The 18622-nt window shown below is 35.0% G+C and overlaps 1 protein-coding gene across 3 annotated transcripts in view; it reads left to right on the top strand.

Moving 5' to 3' along the window:
• SLC33A1 (solute carrier family 33 member 1) overlaps positions 1-18294 on the top strand; it is a 20792-nt gene extending 2498 nt beyond the window's left edge. The window contains exons 1-6 of one of the 3 annotated variants that reach the window (XM_086391496.1): positions 1-524; positions 8916-9106; positions 14462-14646; positions 14920-15037; positions 16022-16237; positions 17252-18294. The exon at positions 1-524 is cut by the window's left edge and continues 270 nt beyond it. In XM_086391496.1, coding sequence (XP_086247622.1) covers positions 506-524; positions 8916-9106; positions 14462-14646; positions 14920-15037; positions 16022-16237; positions 17252-17419 — 897 coding nt within the window. In that variant the 5' untranslated portion in view covers positions 1-505 and the 3' untranslated portion in view covers positions 17420-18294. The remainder of the gene's footprint in view (positions 525-8915; positions 9107-14461; positions 14647-14919; positions 15038-16021; positions 16238-17251) is intronic. The other 2 variants (XM_086391485.1, XR_015160584.1) reach the window with 2 other exon arrangements.
• The last annotated feature ends 328 nt before the right edge of the window (positions 18295-18622 follow it).

Genomic DNA, 18622 nt, shown 5'->3' with positions numbered 1-18622 from the left:
GTCCATGGGGCACGAAAGAGTTGGACACGACTTAGTAAACAACAACAAGGTGAGTGGCAAGGGCATTTTAAGGGTTACAACATTCAGGGAAGGGAGGAAAGGATTCACAACTGTATTTCTGAAATCGTATACACCCCCTCCACATCCCTACACCCTGTCAGGGACCCCCCTTTCTACTTCTTTAAACTGCTAGTGAGCCACTATTACTGATAATATTAATAGTTATACATTTTCTTAGTTGGTTTAAGGCTGAAGATAGTTGAGTGATACTGCTATGCACCTAGCCAGATTTGTCTCTTAGTGTTCTGGGGTGGCACTCCTTCTCTATGGATAATTTTCTGCTCAGAAATCCTTTGTGAATGCATCATATCAGCACCTTGTTGCTTTTTACGTGTTTTGCTTTTTGTTTTTTATTGGACGGTTCATATCACCAAAAAAGGCTAATAGGATGATGTGTTCCTTATTATGAGAAAGCCTCAGTAGAGAAATCAAGATTGAAGAGGCCATGGAACCTAAATTACTGAGTAAGTTAGAGCTTTCTTGTGTGTTAACTAAGTGACTCATACAGTATCCTTCCAGAGAATGCAGTTATCCGTTCAAGGACCATTATGGCTATATCCTCCCTCAGCCACAGCCATGCCCCTTTGGGAAGATCAGAGACATACCACTAGATTTTTATTTACACTGGTTTATTATTTTGAATAGCTGTCTTTTTTTGAATTTGAACTGTGTTCTCTAGGAAACTGTAAAAATAACTTACTTTTTAATTGAGCTTTTATATCCGTAGTATATTGCTGTTTTGGGTTCAAGCATTTTAATAAGAGTTGAAGAATTCCTGCTTTTTTCATTCTTATTTGTACAACTGTACATACCACATTTATAATTTTTTTTTTTTGAGGGGGTGGGGGAACTTAGTATAACTAAGAAGAACCAGTGGCTTTGAGAAATTTAGCACAGAGAGAATCATGGAGGAAATACAGTCGCTCAGGTAATAGAAGAGGCAAACACTGAGGTGACTGTTTAGAAAACGAGAAACTTTAAAAGATGCATAATTTTTTTTTTTTTAATTCTGAAATATATTCTGTGATTAGAACTTTGTTTTGAGCTACACATACATAGAGATAGAATACAATCAGAAAGAACAGTTTTTATATCAAGAAAGTAGTAATCTAGTCAATTTAGAATGGAAGGATAGGATGAAAATATTTAATAGAATCCCTTAGAAAGAAAAACTTAATTATGCTGAGATTGCCTTTTGGTTCCTTCAGGAATACAGGACAGTCCTTAACCCAGAGGTAACCTTCTTTTGGTCCTGCCCCGTTGGTTTTCAAGGATCTTTAGTAGCAAAAAGAGACAACCTTTTAAGTTTCAAGAAATACGAGAGTAACCCAGAAGAACACAGAGATTACAGCATAAAGTTTTATGACTTGAAAAGATGTATTTTAGTCCTTTCATTCTTATAGATGAGGAAACTGATAAGGAAACTTAATTGGCTAGTTAGAGATTTACTTATGGCTTAGATTTGCTAAGCCATAAGTGTCCGGTGTTTATTTGGTGTTTTTCCTTCAGTTGTCAGAAAATTAGGAAAAACTTCAAGGAAAGCTTCAAAACCTAAATATAAGATATGCTGATTGGGCTTTTCTGCCAGAGAAATCAGCACTCTGACTGCTGATGTCTAAAAAAAAACATCAGCATGCTCCCAGAATGCCAGATGCCCAGAAGTGACAGATTAAGGGGTGTTTGTTATTTTGTTTTTAAAGTGACCCACATCTTTTTGTTTACTTAGCATTGATTCCCTTTTTGGTACTAGTCATATGACAGGTGTTATAATTTGATGACTAAAACCTGGCCATTCTCTGCCCACAAGTAATTTATAGTGGAGTTTTGCCAACTAAAATGATCTGGTGCAAGACTGGTGCAAGTTATTGGAGAGGACAATGGCGACCTGAAAAACTCATGCCCTTTTAAAGGCAGGTAGGTAGCCTCATGTCTGGGCTTCTCAGGAGGCGCTAGTGGTAAAGAACCTTGCCAGTGCAGGAGACGCGAGAGACACAGATTCAATCCCTGGGTCAGGAAGATCTCCTGGAAAAGGAAATGGCAACCCACTCCAGTATTCTTGCCCAGAGAATCCCCAAGGACAGAGGAGCCCGGTGGGCTACAGTCCATGGCATTGCAAAAGAGTCCAACATGACTTGGTAACTAAACAACAACAACTGGGGCTACAAGATTCAGGAGATATTAAATATTAAAAGCTGGAGACCATACCCCAAAATTTTAAAACAAAGCAAAGGAGAAATGGTACTATAAGCTTTCTTTGTCCAGTAAAGAACTGTGAAATTTTGTGGATGGGGTGCATAAAAGCTAATTTACAAAATACACTGTAAACTAAAAATGCATTTGATTTTATTTGGTATATGTCTTATTTGGTATATGTTGAATTTCACTTCCAATTTCATTGAAATATACTTGGAGGCCAGTTGAATTAGCCTTTAGTATGTAAATGCATCAATAAAAGAATTATAGAACCTCACTAATTACAGTCTTCTACTTTCATTTATAGTGTTCCTAAAAACTCTAGTGGAGAAAGCAAAATAGACTTAATACAAGATACTCTCCTAGAAAATGAAAAATATAAAACCCCTGATTTCATCTGTTCTTTTAAATACAATTTGGGATAAATCTTGCATTTTTCATGTTCTTTTCATTATATTTTTTACTGTGGAGTTTATATCTTACAATGTGTGTGTGTATGTGTATATATATATATGTGCATGCATGCCGTGTTGCTTTAGTGTGTCCAACTCTTTGTGACTCTGTGGACTATAGCCCACCAGGCTTCTCTGTCCATGGGATTCTCCAGGCAAGAATACTGGAGTGGGTTGCCTTGGATCTCCCATACTCATATCTTGGTATGGGAGATCACAAATATGTATTTTATATGTCAGTGTACATGCTGAAATATTTATTAAGGAAAGGGTGCATATTCAGAAAGCAAGATGTTTGTAACCTTCTAGGATTTCTATTTCTTGGTTTGGTGTTAAATAAGAAAAACTTTTTAAATTTCATTTTTTCCCCTTTACTTTTGAACATGATAGCTGAATTTCAGTTGTTATCAGTTAAAGCTATAGAATACATGATTTCAGCACATCTAAGGATTTCTTTCCTTTTAGATATTTTATATTGTCATGGGTTTGAGACCTACATTTCTTTACTTTAAAAATTTTTATTGTATAGTTGATTTACAGTGTTGTGTTGAGACCTGCATTTCTTATTCCTAGCCCAATCATAGAACTTTTAGTAGAACTTTTTCTCGTTTAAATTTCCCACTAGTTTTTAAAAACTTTATTTTTAAATAATTATAGATTCACAGGAGGTTGCAGAGAAATGTTTAGGGAAGTCCTATGCACCCTTTCCCTAGCCTCCACTGTTAAAATCTTATATAACTATAGTACAGTATCAAAACCAAGGAATTGACATTGGTACAATCCATAGAGTTTATTCAGATTTCAAGTTATACTCATTTATGTTTGTATTGCTGTATGCAGTTTTATCACATTTAAGCTTATGTAACCTCCAACACCACTATCAAAATACTCAGCTGTACCTTCTCCACAATATACTTTGCTGTTGTTTCTTTACAGCTATGCCCATTTCCTCCTCTCCATCCCTAATCCCTGCCAGCCCCTAATCTGTTTTCCATCTTTATAGTTATGTTATTTCAGAAATGTTACATAAGTGAAATCATTTAGTGTATGTCCTTTGGTAATTGGCTCTTTTCACTTAGAATAATTTCTTTGAGGTTTTTCCAAGTTGTTACATGGATCAGTGATTTGTTCTGTCTTGTTGCTGAGAAATATTCCATTTTTTTTTTTTTTTACATACTACACTTTGTTTTACCACTCATTTATTGAAGGTGATTTGAGTAGTTTCTAGTTTTTTGATGATTATTATGTGCAAATAAGTTTTCATTTCTCTCAGATAAGTGCCCAGGAATGCAAATGCTGGTTTATTTGTCAGTGCATTTTTAGTTTTGAAAGGAACTGACCAAATTTTTTCTGGAGTGGCTGTATCATTTTCTCTCCTTACCAGCAATATATGAGCGATTCAGTTTCTCTGCATCCTTGCCAGCATTTCCTGTTATTATTTTTCATTTTAGCTATTCTCATGTACCCTGCATCTTCATGCGATAGTTTGGACTACTTACTGTCAACTGTTTTAAAAAGTCAAAATTCAGCTTTCGTCTTACAAAAAGTGATTTTTGGGGTGTCAGGATATAGGTTGTACAAAAACTGAATGCAAGAGCCTCCTATCATAGCATCAGAGTAGAGATATATATGTATGTTTAATTAATACGGATTTTGTGCTTGACCTGAACATATTTTGAAACATGGAAAAGTAAAAGTGAAAGTTGCTTAGTTGTGTCCAACGCTTTGTGACCCCATGGACTATACAGTCCATGGAATTCTCCAGGCCAGAATACTGGAGTGGGTAGCCTTTCCCTTCTCCAGGGGATCTTCCCAACCCAGGGATTGCACTCAGGTCTCCCACATTGCAGGCAGATTCTTTACCAGCTGAACCACAAGGGAAGCCCTTAAAACATGGAAAGAGTGGTTCATTTTCTTCTGTTCAGTGATACATGCTCCAGATTTAGCATGAGATGGGAGCATTGCATCTATTGGTCTCTAAGCTTCAGTTTTGCATCCTGGGCTGAGTTTAATGTTTTGGGACAATAGGGCTCTTGATAACCAGACAGCTGCTTAATCGGGTGCTTGATTGAAGAAACCATTTCTTCTACCCCAGAGGAGAACCTAACATTGCTGGAGTTAATGAAAAAGTATGTGATCTCAAACATGGCACCTCTCTAAGGGGTTAGGAAAACCAAAGGATTATGAAGATTTCAAAATTAGCTTTGTGTTTAGTCAGTTTTTCCATTGCATGCTGTCTTTCAAAAATTCTAATCCTCAAATAAGATATACTATATTGTATAATCAAAACAGCATTTTCTGGGAATGCTCTTTGGCATAGATGTTTTGAGAAAATGCTTAAGGGAGTGGTTTGTGACATAGAAGAAAGTTCTGTTTTTTGTTGAGACTTAGCTAGTGAGCCAGGGCCAGATACATAGTATTTCTATTTCAGTGTCTTCCATGGTGAAAGTGAGAGCAGTGGACTGATGATAGCTGTCTAAAGTCCCTTCATACTCTGACTTGTGAAGCAGAGAAAGCTGTGCTGAAAGCAAGATAAAAGGAAGGCCTGATGGTAATGTAAAACAGAAACTGAAAGTTTGTTTTCCTGCCACTGACTTCTGAAGGACTGAGGTTAATTCCCACACTGTGAGAGTTAGAGAGAAGCTGTTCTGATCCAAGGATGGTTCTTATCAGACTGTGCTTAATTTTTCTACCTTTTCTGATGGTGGAAGAGAATGAACCTACGCCACAGAGGATCTGGAGGCCTGGTCCAAAGCCTTGAAGGTTTGCTCCAGTATCTACGTTCCAGACTTCATAATTGGAGCTAAAATAAGTACCTTTTTCCTCAGGTCTGTCTGTCTGATCGGAAGAGAGCTTCCTTGCAGTAGGTGTGTCTGAGCATCTGAGTAGTATAATGGGACGCATTCTTGTTTCAGAATCAGATCTGAATTTGAATCCCCCCTCTGGTACTTTCTGGTTTGTGATTCTCTTTCACTGAGTATAAAGTAGGAATAACAATGCTTGTCTTAGAGAGTGATTTGGAGACTTACTGCACTGTCCTGTGTTTTGCCTTGGCATAATAGACATTCAGGAGTTGACTGTTATATCCTTTATGAATACTGGTGAATTGTTGCATAAGCTTATCTGCAAACAATACTGAACCCGTTTAACTTGTTCTTATTAATTTTTTTTCTCTCTTTGCACTGGATCAAAGAGTTTAAATTTAGATAAAGATTTTGTTCATTAAAACTGGGAGAATACACTAAACAAAAAATACTATACTAAAAAAATTTTTGCTGAAAGTAGTATATAACTTTAGTTTAAATTTTCACTTAAGATTTTTATAAAGACCGTTAATTGAAATTTCTGGTGACAGTGAAAGCTTTTTTCAGGGTTTCTTGAATTGCTCATTTAAATCAAATAATGAACAAGAACTTTAATGAGAATAAATATTACAGATGATATTCCATAAATGTCATTATTTGTCAGTTTCACAGACGAAATTAAGAATGCAAAAATAATGAACATTAGCCTCACTTAATTGTAAGAATAATCTTTAAATTGTTGTTCATTGGTTTTGAACTAGATTTCAAAACTATGTTAATACAAACTAGAAGTTATGTTGTGATGTTATTTTAATGAGCTTTAATCATAAGATATGTATTTATTAGTGCATTTTAAAGTGAATACCTTTGCATTTAGGAATCTCAGTTTTTCCTATTTCCTGTTTTTCTTCTGATATCTAGAATTAATGATGGCTTCTTCTCAACTTTTGATGGGGTTATGTCTAGTAAGCCCAGTATAAGTTGAAAATTTTTAAGTCTTAACTTAGTCTTGCCTACCTTAAACGTGCTCAGAACACTTACATTAGCCCACAGTGAGGCAAAATCATCTAACACAAAGCCTGTCTTATAGCAGAGTGTTGAATATCATGTAATTACTGAGACTGTACTGAAAGTGAAAACCATAGTGCTTGTCTGGGTACAGAATGGTGGTGCATTTAGCCTTGTGATTGTGTAGCTGACTGGGAGCCGTAACTTTCAGGTGCTGCCCAACTTCACAGCAGAGGTTCATAATGAATATTGCTAGCCTGGGAAAAGATGGAAGTTTGAAGTGCAGTTTCTACTGAAGGCATATTGCTTTCACACTATCATAAAATTGAAAAATCTCAAGTGAGGCCTTCATAAGTTGGGGTCCATCTGTGTAAATTCCTGTTATGGAGAGAAGAATTCATCTCAGAATACAAATTTCCATGTATGTTTGAGAAGATTTAGCTTTTTTATTTGCATAATTTGAATAGCAGAGCCTCATTTTTGGTTACCCTTCTGGAGACTAATTAGCCAATTCAAGTAGATTCTTTTTATGTTTTAAGTGTATTGATTTAGTTTTGGCTGTGCTGGGACTTTGTTGCTGCGCCGTCTAGTTGCAGTGAGCAGGCTGCTCTCTGGTTGTGGTACATGGGCTTCGCATTGCTGTGGCTTCTCGTTGCAGAGCACAGACTCTAGGGCATGTGCGCTGCAGTAGCTGTGATGCATGGGCTTAGTTACCCCACTGCATGTGGAAGCTTCCCAGACCAGGGATCAAACCCATGTTCCCAGCATTGGTAGGCAGATTCTTAACCACTGGACCACCAGGAAGTCCTAGTAGATTCTTAATTCAACAGTATTAAAAAAAAAAACAAAAAACTTTATATAAGCAGTATGAAATAATGGAACCCAAATCAGAAGATTTATTAGGTTCTGCCTCTTAATTGGACCTATGGCAAAGATTTAAATATTCTGAGCTTTTCCTTGTCTCTCATAGTAATAATGCCTGTTTTGCTTGTCTCACATGTTGACTACAAAAATCAAATGAAATAGGGAGCTTGCCTGATGGTCCAGTGGCTAAGACTCCATATTCCCAATGCGGGGGGCCCAGGTTTGATCCCTGATCAGGGAACTAGATCCACATGCAACAACTAAGACCTGGTGCAGTCAAATAAATAAATAAGAATATATAACATTTTTTTAAAAATCAAATGAAAAAACAGGTAAGAAAGGATTATTTAAATACTAAGGTGAATTTGATCTATACTGTGAGTTAAGTTGATCTATGATGCTGTTTGCCTTCATCATAAGTGAGTTTTAAACTGTAGTAGCTACCTTTACCTAGCACAGCAGAACAAGACTAATAGAGGAAAACCTTGACTTAAGGAAGGTCTACCTTTTTTGGAAAAAGATGGCTAGACTTCATGAACAGTTAGTTGATTGTGTTGCATTAGCAATAAACTAAAAAGCAAACACATGTAATACAGTTCCAGAATGTTAGAGCTAGAAAACACCTGGAATTTTCTAGGCAAGTCTTCTTACTTTACAAATGAAGGAACCGAGAGAGAGTTATGCATTTTCATAGAGATAAAATAAGATGCATTCTCATGGTAGTTAAGGAGATACAGTTTTTAAAATGGGTTGTATGAGGCGCTGACTTCAAATGTAACTTCAGGCAATGTTTCAGCCTTCTCTCAGCCTGTTTCATCATCTGAAAATTGGGACTGGTGATAACTTCATCTATTGTGTTGTTGTAGTAAAGGGAATGATATGTGTAAACTGCTTAGCACATTTATAGCACATGGTATGCACTCAAGAAATAGTGCCTCTATTATTAATATTATTTTTAGCTATTATGCAGAATCTTCCAGAACATTATTCACTCTCTCTGCTTGTTTAAAATATTGGCCAGTGGCCCAGCTCTCTTCCACTGAAACAACCAAAAGAGTGTGTTATGTTTATGTATCACAGAATTGAAAGAGAATATTCTTAAACAGATTAAAAACAAAGTTTAAAAACAAAAGGCCGAAAATTTAATGTAAATGATCATGTTTGTTGTCTAAGTTGTCAAAATTTAATAAAGAACTGAAATGATTTAGGTGCTTAAGAATTTATGACTGATAGATCTTATGGGATATGGAAATCATCTCCTGCCCTTAAATAAAATGACATAATAGACTTTTATTTCATTCAACCCACTAAACCCTTTCCTTTTTCCTTGTTAAGTATCGCTGTCTGTTCTGGGTCTGTGTAATGTCTTGTATCTGCTGTGCTTGGTCTGGTGCCAATGACAAGCCCTATGTGTTGATTTTTTTTTTTTTAACAGATTTTAGTTGAGAAAAAGTTGTGTACAGAATTATTTAGTATCAGTGAAGGTACATTATTTCACATGTTAATTATAGATATAAAACATTTTAAATTTCAGATTTCCTTTTCTTCTGGGGAACTGTATTTTTGATAACAACAACTTTAGTTGCCCTACTGAAAAAAGAAAACAAAGAAGTATCAGTAGGAAAAGAAGAAACTCAAGGGATCACAGACACTTACAAGCTGCTTTTTGCAATTGTAAAAATGCCCGCAGTTCTGACATTTTGCCTTCTGATTCTAACTGCAAAGGTAAGAGATTGATAAAGCAAATCCCCCATTCTGTTACAAGTACCGATATCATGGAATACTTCTGCTGCTGTTTCATAAGTCCCTTTTCACTAATACTAGAATTTAACAATGATAACTAATATACTTTATTTACTAAATGTATTTAAACAGATGTGATGATAGCAAATCAGACATAATTTCAAACTAAGCTAAATGTCTTAGGATCTTGAAAAAATTATGCCAATTTGAAGTACTTGTAGTCATTGTCAGTGTTTTTAATGAATGATATTAATGCTCAGAAGGGAAATGAATGCTATGAAAAACTAACAGCATTCTGCTATTAGAATGAGTATATACTTAATGTCAAAGGTATTGAAATTACTTACTTAGAAAGTAATTTACAAAGATATGGAAATGAATATTAGAAGTCTATTTAAAAATCAGTTGAACTATTTCAAAATGTTAAAAAGAAATATACCATCAAACAAATGGATGTTTTGGTGACAATTCTATATGTTTTCTCTATTAAGATGTCTTAATTTTTTATAGTTCTAAAATATTTTAAAGAGATTATGCTAGAAGAAAGGTAAGTATACTTTGTTATAATGAACTATTAGAATTATTATTCCTAAAATATAAAATTGGTTACAGGATTTTTGAACTATATATTTAAACCTATCTATATAAACACTTTCATAGCTATATTTTGATAACACTAAAGTAAAAATTATAGTCTCATTGTTTTGAAATAGTGAGTTTTCCCTCTCTGATAGGGAGGGTTGGGTTTTTAGGAAATTTTAGGAAGGTTTAAACTTAAGGTTCAACTTTAGAAAATGCTAAAAGGTTCAGTTCAGTTCAGTCACTCAGTCATGTCCGACTCTTTGTGACCCCCATGAACCGCAGCACACCAGGCCTCCCTGTTCATCACCAACTCCCAGAGTCCACCCAAACCCATGTCCATTGAGTCGGTGATGCCATCCACCCACTCATCCTCTGTCGTCCCCTTCTCTTGCCCTCAATCTTTCCCAGCATCAGGGTCTTTTCAAATGAGTCACCTCTTCGCATCAGCTGGCCAAAGTATTGGAGTTTCAGCTTCAACATCAGTCCTACTAATGAACACCCAGGACTGATATCCTTTAGGATGGACTGGTTGGATCTCCTTGCAGTCCAAGGGACTCTGAAGAGTCTTCTCCAAAACCAGAGTTCAAAAGCATCAATTCTTCAGTGCTCAGCTTTCTTTATAGTCCATCTCTCACATTCATACATGACCACTGGAAAAACCGTAGCCTTGACTAGATGGACCTTTGTTGACAAAGTAATGTCTCTGCTTTTTAATATGCTGTCTAGGTTGGTCATAACTTTCCTTCCAAGGAGTAAGTGTCTTTTAATTTCAAAGGTTCAAGAAAGTTAATACTATTATAATGTATTATCTAATTACATCATTTAGAGATAACCATTGGTAGTATTTTTGGTATATTTCTGCTTTCCCCTATGTAGGTATATGTATGTGCATGCACATGTATATACACACTTTACATGTATAAATATAATTAATACATTAGCTATAGTTAATATATACACACAAATACTTTAAAAGTGAAATTGCATGTAATTTTTATCTTGTTATTGTCTTATTCCATATTCCTATATCATTAATATTTGATAACATGCTTTTTAATAGCTATAAATTGTTACAGTATATAAATGTGCTATAATTTACTAATTTTTTCTATTATTGTATATTTAATTTGCCATGTGTTTTAATTACAAAACTGTACTAGTGAATATATTTGGGTGTAATTCTTTGGTGTTCTGAATATTTCCTTCCAGTAGATTCTTAGGTTCTTTCCTTCCAGTAGATTCAGTGAGTATGATTGTTAAATTGCTTTCTAAAAGATTTTATAATTTATACTGTCACCAGGAGAAGGCAATGGCACCCCACTCCAGTACTCTTGCCTGGAAAATCCCATGGACGGAGGAGCCTGGTAGGCTGCAGTCCATGGGGTCGCTACAGTCAGACACGATTGAGCGTCTTCACTTTCACTTTTCACTTTCATGCATTGGAGAAGGAAATGGCAACCCACTCCAGTGTTCTTGCCTGGAGAATCCCAGGGACGGGGAAGCCTGGTGGGCTGCCGTCTATGGGGGTCGCACAGAGTCGGACACGACTGAAGTGACTTAGCAGCAGCAATATATAAGGAGTTGCTTCAAATACAGAGTCTAGAATTCCATGTTCCCCCTTTAAAGTAAACCTCATTAAAAGTAACGTCTCTTCTAACTTTTAACATCATAGATTAGTTTTCCCTACTTTCCAGTTTTATATAAGTGGAGTATCCAGTATGTTTTCTTACGTCTGGCTCTTGTACTCTTTTACTCAACATCATATTTGTGTAATTTATCCATATTATTTATAGCAATAGTTTGTTCATCTTGTTGCTTATAATATTCCTTTGTAGGAATATACCACAATTTATTTATCCCATTCTATCAGGAGATGTTTAGGTTATTTCTACTTTTGGACCATTATAACTAGTGCTTCTGTGAACTTTTGTGTACGTTACTTTTGGTGAATGTAGGTAAACATTTCTGCTGGGTAAATACCTAGGAGTAGAATTGCTGGGCCATAAGAAATGCATAGTCTATATGCATTAATATAAGAAATGCATAGTCTATACTATAAACAGTTTCTTGATTGTTCCAATTTTCCCTACCACAAGCACTGTTAGAGAGTTTTAGTCATTACACAGCCTTGAAACCATAGTATTGTCTTTTCAATTTTAGCCTTTCTGGCGGGTATGTCATAGCATCTCATTAGGATTATAATTTTTAATTTCCCTGATGACTAAAGAAATTGAGCATCTTCTCATATGGTTATTGGCCATTTGAATATCCAGAGTTCCCCCTTTCTTTAAATTTGTAGAATTTTTATTTTTTATGTATCCTGGATATGAGGGCTTTTGTTGGATATATGTATTGCAGATATCTCCTACACCACTTTTAAGTTGGGAAGAGAAAGTATGAAATATCTTTGACTTTTAATTTTTTGTGTGTGAACTTCGCTCTTTGGCTTCATTCTGAGAAGTTAAAGTATTTGAAGTAATATTTAGTGTTAAAATATTTTTTATTTGTATATTTTTACTTACTGAAAATTTACTTGTATAATTGGAGGAATACCCATATGTTTATCCAAATTCTATAATTAATTGTTAATAGTTAGGTCTACTTTTTTATTCTGTAAATTATGTTATTTTACATATTTCTTATGAAGTATTAGATAGTAATTTGTACATATCATGCCCTTTTATCCATAAATGCTTTAAGTATGTAGTGTATCTCCTAAGAATAAGGACTTCGTCCTGCAAAGCCACAACTTGATAAAAAATCAGGAAGTTTAAATTGATACAATACCATTTTCCTTTTAGCAAATTATTTATTTTCTGCTATGCTGAGTCTTCATTGCTGCATGCGGGCTTTCTCTAGTTGCAGTGAGTGGGGGCTGCTCCTTGTTGCAGTGCCCTGGCTCCTCGTTGCAGTGCGCTGGCTCCTCCCTGCAGTTGGTTCTCCTCTTGTGGAGCATGGGCTTCAGTAGTTGCAGCACACCAGCTCAGTACTCGTGGCCCACGAGCTCTAAAGCACAGGCTCAGTAGTTGCAGTGCTTGGGCTCTAGTTGCTCCACAACATATGCGATTTTCCCAGACCAGGGATTGAACCCGTGTCCCCTGCATGGGCAGGTGGATTCTTAGCCACTACCACCAAGGAAGTCCAACACAATACCGTTTTCTAGTCATAGTCCGTATCCAGATTTCCCTAGTTATCCCCTAGAGCAGCCTTTATAACTTAATTTTTTTCTGGCCAGCAATCCAATTTAGGATCACATACTGCATTTAGTTGGTATGAGCCCTTCTTTGTTCTTCATGACCTGCTGGGCACACTTTTTTTTTGGTTTTTTTTTTTAAGATTACTTATTTGTTTATATTTGGCTGTGCTGGGTCTTTTATACTGCATGGGCTTTCCCTGTTTGCACCGAGTGAGGGCTATGTTCTAGTTGGAGTACACAGGCTTCTCATTGTGGTGGCTTCTCTTAGTGAAGCTCCTGGGCTCTAGGGTGCTGGGCTTCAGTATTAAGTACTTAGTATTCAGTACTAAGCACAGGCTTAGTAGTTGTGGGGCTTCGTTGCTCTGTTGCATGTGGAATCTTCCCAGACCAGGGATTGAACTAGTGTCCGCTGCATTGGCAGGGGGATTCTTTATCACTGGACCACCAGAGAAGTCCATCCTGGACCTTTTAAAAAATATTATTTTATTTTATTGGATCATAATTGATTTACAATGTTGTATTAGTTTCAGGTGTACAGGAAAGTAGTTCAGTTACACATATACATATATTCATTCTGTTTTAGATTCTTTTTTCATATAGGTTGTCAGAATTTTGAGTAGAGTTTCCTGTGCTCTACAGTAGGTCATTGTTGGTTATCTATCTATATAGTGGTATGTAGTGATCTAGACACTTTTAAAGAAGACAGGCCGGTTATTCTGTAGAAAGGCCTTCCGTTTATGTTTGTCTAATGTTTCTTCATGTTTAGGTCCATTTTGTGAATATATGTCAGAAATATCACAGAAATAATACTGTGAATCTTCAGGGAAGTTTATCAGGAGCCATATCATGTCCCTTTAACCATTAATTATTGTGTTAACCTTGATTACCTTGTTTAATACATTGCAAGATTATTATTTTTCCTTTTGTAATTAAAAATTCATTTGTAGGGAAGTACTTTGAGGCCATCTAAATATCTTGTTTCACCTCAAACTTTGCACACTACAATATTTTAGCATTCTTACTCTTTTTTTTGTGGTTGTTTTTAAGAATTAATCTAAGCATACTTTTTTTTTTTATCCATCATTTAAATCAACCTCTTAGATATGTTTTCTCAGAATTACTTTTGAAAAGCTAGATGACTTTTTGTTGTCAGTCAGAAATCATCAAAAATGTGTATGGTATGTGGCAATGATACTTCATTTTAACCAGATTTATTTGGAGTCCAGAGCTTTTCTTTTAAACTTAAAATATACAGAGCAGTAAGTTTAGACTTGAACACTGTTGATTGTGAGACAGAAATTTTTGAAATGGAAATTTAATTGTAATTAAAATTACAGTTCAAAGACTGCTGAATTTTCACTTGTTTTCACTCCATATTTGTAAGTAGACCATAGAGCTAAGTATGCCTCCATAACTTGCTTGTTGTACCAGATATGATACTTACTTCTAACTGGCATGAGTCATTGATAAGACTGAGGTTTCTAAATTACTTACGTATACTTGGAGGAAAATATTTCATAAGTCATAAATTAAAATATTTTTTTGTTTTTATATTGCAGATTGGTTTTTCAGCAGCAGATGCAGTAACAGGACTGAAATTGGTAGAAGAGGGAGTACCCAAAGAACATTTAGCCTTACTGGCAGTTCCAATGGTTCCTTTGCAAATAATATTGCCTCTGATTATCAGCAGATACACTGCAGGTCCCCAGCCACTAAACATATTTTACAAAGCCATGCCCTACAGGTAAAAATGAAATGAAACCTTACTAAATAAGAGAGGTTAAATGAGGAACAGTCATCAGTATCACTAATGTCTATGTATAGAGTGTAAATGGTAAAAGGCTTGAAAAACATCTTAACTTCTGTATCATTTATATGCACTTTCATCTCTTTTAAACTTCCTAACAGGTTTTAGATTCAGGCTTCTTTCATATGGTAGGCACACAGATTTCTGTTTCTGTTATTCTTTTTTAACCTAAAATAGAAGTCAACTCCACCTTTCTTTCTTATTCTGTAGATTATTGTTTGGATTAGAATATGCTCTACTGGTCTGGTGGACTCCTAAAGTAGAACATCAAGGGGGATTCCCTATATATTACTATATTGTAGTGCTGCTGAGTTATGCGTTACATCAGGTAAGCTTGCAGTGGTTTTTCCCAGGCAGTAAACTGTCCTGTGTAAAATAAAGATGTTTTTCTACAGTTTCCTTAAAATAATGATAATAAATTTTAAGATTTATGCATGAATTGGATACTGAAGAAATTAGTAAACTTTAAACCTTGTGGATTTAAATATATATACACACACACACATATATATATATTTATTTGGCTGTCTTGGATCTTAGTTGTGGCACTTGAGATCTTCTCTAGTTGTGGCATGGGCTGCAGAGTGTGCAAACTCAGTAGTAGTGGCACACGGACTTAGCTGCTCCATGGCATATGGGATCTTAGTTCCCTGACCAAGGATCGAACCTGTGTTTTCATGTTCCTAAATGGAGGGTTAATTCTTTCTGCTTAAGCACTTTTTGCCTCTCAAGGAGATTTTCCTCTTCAGTTTGTCATGTAAATTTTTAATTATATATAAGAAAGTTATATGCATATAATTATATATTCATATTACCTTTGGATATTTGAGTGCTTACATGTATAATACATATATCCACACATATGATATCTTTAGGTATGGTATAAATATGAAGTTTTGCTTATTACTGTATGCATCCTTCAGTGCCACCTCACTTGTCATTCTCAATTGAGCCTTCCTTGAATACATGTGATAGAATTAATCTCCTGTTTATTTAGGCCCTGATAGCATGATGTATGCACTTCCTCTTTTTACAGTATTTACTACATTTAATTGTATTTATTTATTCCCGTTTTCCCAGCTTAGAATAAATTCTTCAAGGGCACAGAAGGACTGTATCTTATTCATCTTTGTATTACTGTGACCAGACTTAAAGCCTGGCCTGTAGCAGGGGCTCAATAAATATTTGTTGGTTTGAGTTTAAAAAGAGTCATGAAAATTAATTTTCAGATTTATGCTTTTAATGTTCTTAATTTAGACCATATCTTTCTAAAGTTTAGTTGTCCTGAAGATGTTTTATGTTTTCCTTGTAGGTTACATTGTACAGCATGTATGTTTCCATAATGGCTTTTAATGCGAAGGTTAGTGATCCACTTATTGGCGGAACATATATGACCCTTTTAAATACTGTGTCCAACCTGGGAGGAAACTGGCCTTCTACGGTAGCTCTTTGGCTGGTAGATCCCCTCACAGTAAAAGAGTGTGTAGGAGCATCAAACCAGAATTGCCGAACACCTGATGCTGTTGAGGTAAGTAAGTTGCAATTTTAGTTAATAGTAAGCGAATATTAAGATACTAATTTCCTCATTTTGCCTCTAGAGGTACTTCATCTTTTTAAAATCATATCTGCCCAGTCTCTAATAGTTTTTTTCTTTCCCACCGTAACTGAGGGTATAACACACTCAAATCAGTAAAAGTAGCTCACTTGGAGTTCCTTCTCAGCAAGGAAGGAATCTCCTCTACCTTGTGTACCATTGTCCTATACAATAGGAATTTAATATTAGTACATGAAAGTTTTATAATGATAGAAGGGAAATTCCATTGGCTTTCATGTTACAAATGGAGCTAAAACTGAGTGGTTAGTAGTTCGTTGGTAAATTATTTCAAAGTAACATTAACCCACTTCTAGAGTAAACTCATTGAAAATTTCTGCACACTTCCAAATATGAAAAGCTGTATCTTGAAAATGAATATTGTTTACAGCAAGAGCTGAAAATTGTTTTTAATACTCTTAGTAGCATTAGACAGATTAAGATACATTAACTTTGGAGAAGGAAATGGCAACCCACTCCAATATTCTTGCCTGGGAAACCCCATGGACAGAGGGGCCTGGCAGGCTACAATCTGTGGGTCCAAGAGTTGGACACGACTTAGCGACTGAACAACAACAACAAAATTTTACTTAACATTGTGACATGAGCATGACCCTGTATCCTTAAATACTTCTTGAGTGCATACCTTTTTTCTTTTTATAGTTGTTTTATTTAAATTAGGGTCCATATAAGTTCCCTTTACTGTGTTTTATTATTTTTCCTGTTACATCTCTTTAATTCTATAACAGTTCCCCTCTTTTTTGGGGGTAGTAATAAAAAATATATCTAACATTAAAAAAAGATACATTAACTAGTTTTGTCACTTGAATGAAATGTTTGAGCACAAAAGTATTTTGATTAATCCTTTAAATCACAAAGTAGAAACGTATAAAGTGCTGAATACTTCCATTTTGAAATTGTGGAGTATTTATTATAATTTTATTTTTACAGCTTTGCAAAAAACTCGGTGGCTCGTGTGTTACTGCACTGGATGGTTATTATGTGGAATCTGTTATTTGTGTTTTGATTGGATTTGGTTGGTGGTTCTTTCTTGGTCCAAAACTTAAAAAATTACAGGATGAAGGACCATCTTCATGGAAATGCAAAAGAGACAAGTAATGCATTCACAACTGGACATTCTAGGAAGGTAACTCTAATTTAGTTTTAACTCAGAGAGTTATGATAATCAGTGTACAGGAGTATAAAATATTATTTTAAACAGGAAATTATTAATATAAAATGCCAAATGGTTAAAAATATAGAAACCTCTCTGTATATTTAAATATACTTTTTCCTTACCTTGTCAATGTATTTAAAGTTTACTTAAGTTCAGGGAATTGGTACTAAAATAACTTTTCTGGTCTTGTTATTTGATTTATAGATCTTTTTAATTTACTGACCAAAGCATGTTTTAAGCTGCAGTGCAGTAGTCATGGGTGATAACCATGCAGTCAAGTATTGTTATTGTACCTATCATTGAGCTATGTTAAAATTTTTGGTAAAATATGATAAGTGGAACATAGCTTGATATTCATGTACTATCCACAACTAGTCTGGCCTTGTCAGTTAAATCTTATTTTGAATTGCAAATTGGTAAAATGTTATGTGGAATTTGCTGAGATGAGAATGTAAACTACTGAAATACCATTTTAGTTGTTATTTTCTGACTGTAACCACATTGTGCTAATGAATCTGTGTTAAAGACTATTTTAAATGTATTTCCTGCTTTTGTAAACATTAAAGATTTATAAGAAGATTATTCAAACTATTTTTTATAAAATGAAAGCTATGACTTCTAATTTATTGATTCCCCTTCTCCTCCCCCTTTTTGGAAGCTATCTTGATTCCTTTTTAACTCTTATCCTAAAGCATACATATGTTTTTTGTCATAAGTACTTCATGGCACATGGACAGCTCACAAGGGCATCAAATTTAATGTTGTATGTATGTTTGTGGCAAAGTTTTGAAAATAAAAATTAAATGTTTTTCTTCAAGTAGTTTGTTTTTGTTATTGACAGGAAAAAAAAAACAGTAAAACTTACTGATTAAGTAAAATTTAAATTAATAATACTGTAGTTTTAGAAACTAATGTTTTGAAGAGAGAGACAAAGACATTTTGTGCCTTTGACACGTTATGTACTGGAAAAGGTTTCTTAATTAAGCACTTTACTAATGAGAAAAGATCTCACAATTGCTTTATACCAAATCAGGTACTAATTTTTACTTATTAAAGCACAGCCTTCTGTTTGTAAACTGTAGTTTCCAATTGAGAATTGCTTTCCCAGGAGAATTAAGGTTTTGAGTACTTTAACAATTTCCAGC

The sequence above is a fragment of the Bos grunniens genome, chromosome 1 (assembly GCF_055505025.1).
Source record: "Bos grunniens cultivar Pamir isolate PY7600 chromosome 1, Bosgru_T2T1.0, whole genome shotgun sequence".
NCBI classification, from domain to species: domain Eukaryota; kingdom Metazoa; phylum Chordata; class Mammalia; order Artiodactyla; family Bovidae; genus Bos; species Bos grunniens.
Note: the sequence above shows the minus strand (reverse complement) of the source record. Positions and strands in the feature narration are given on the sequence as shown.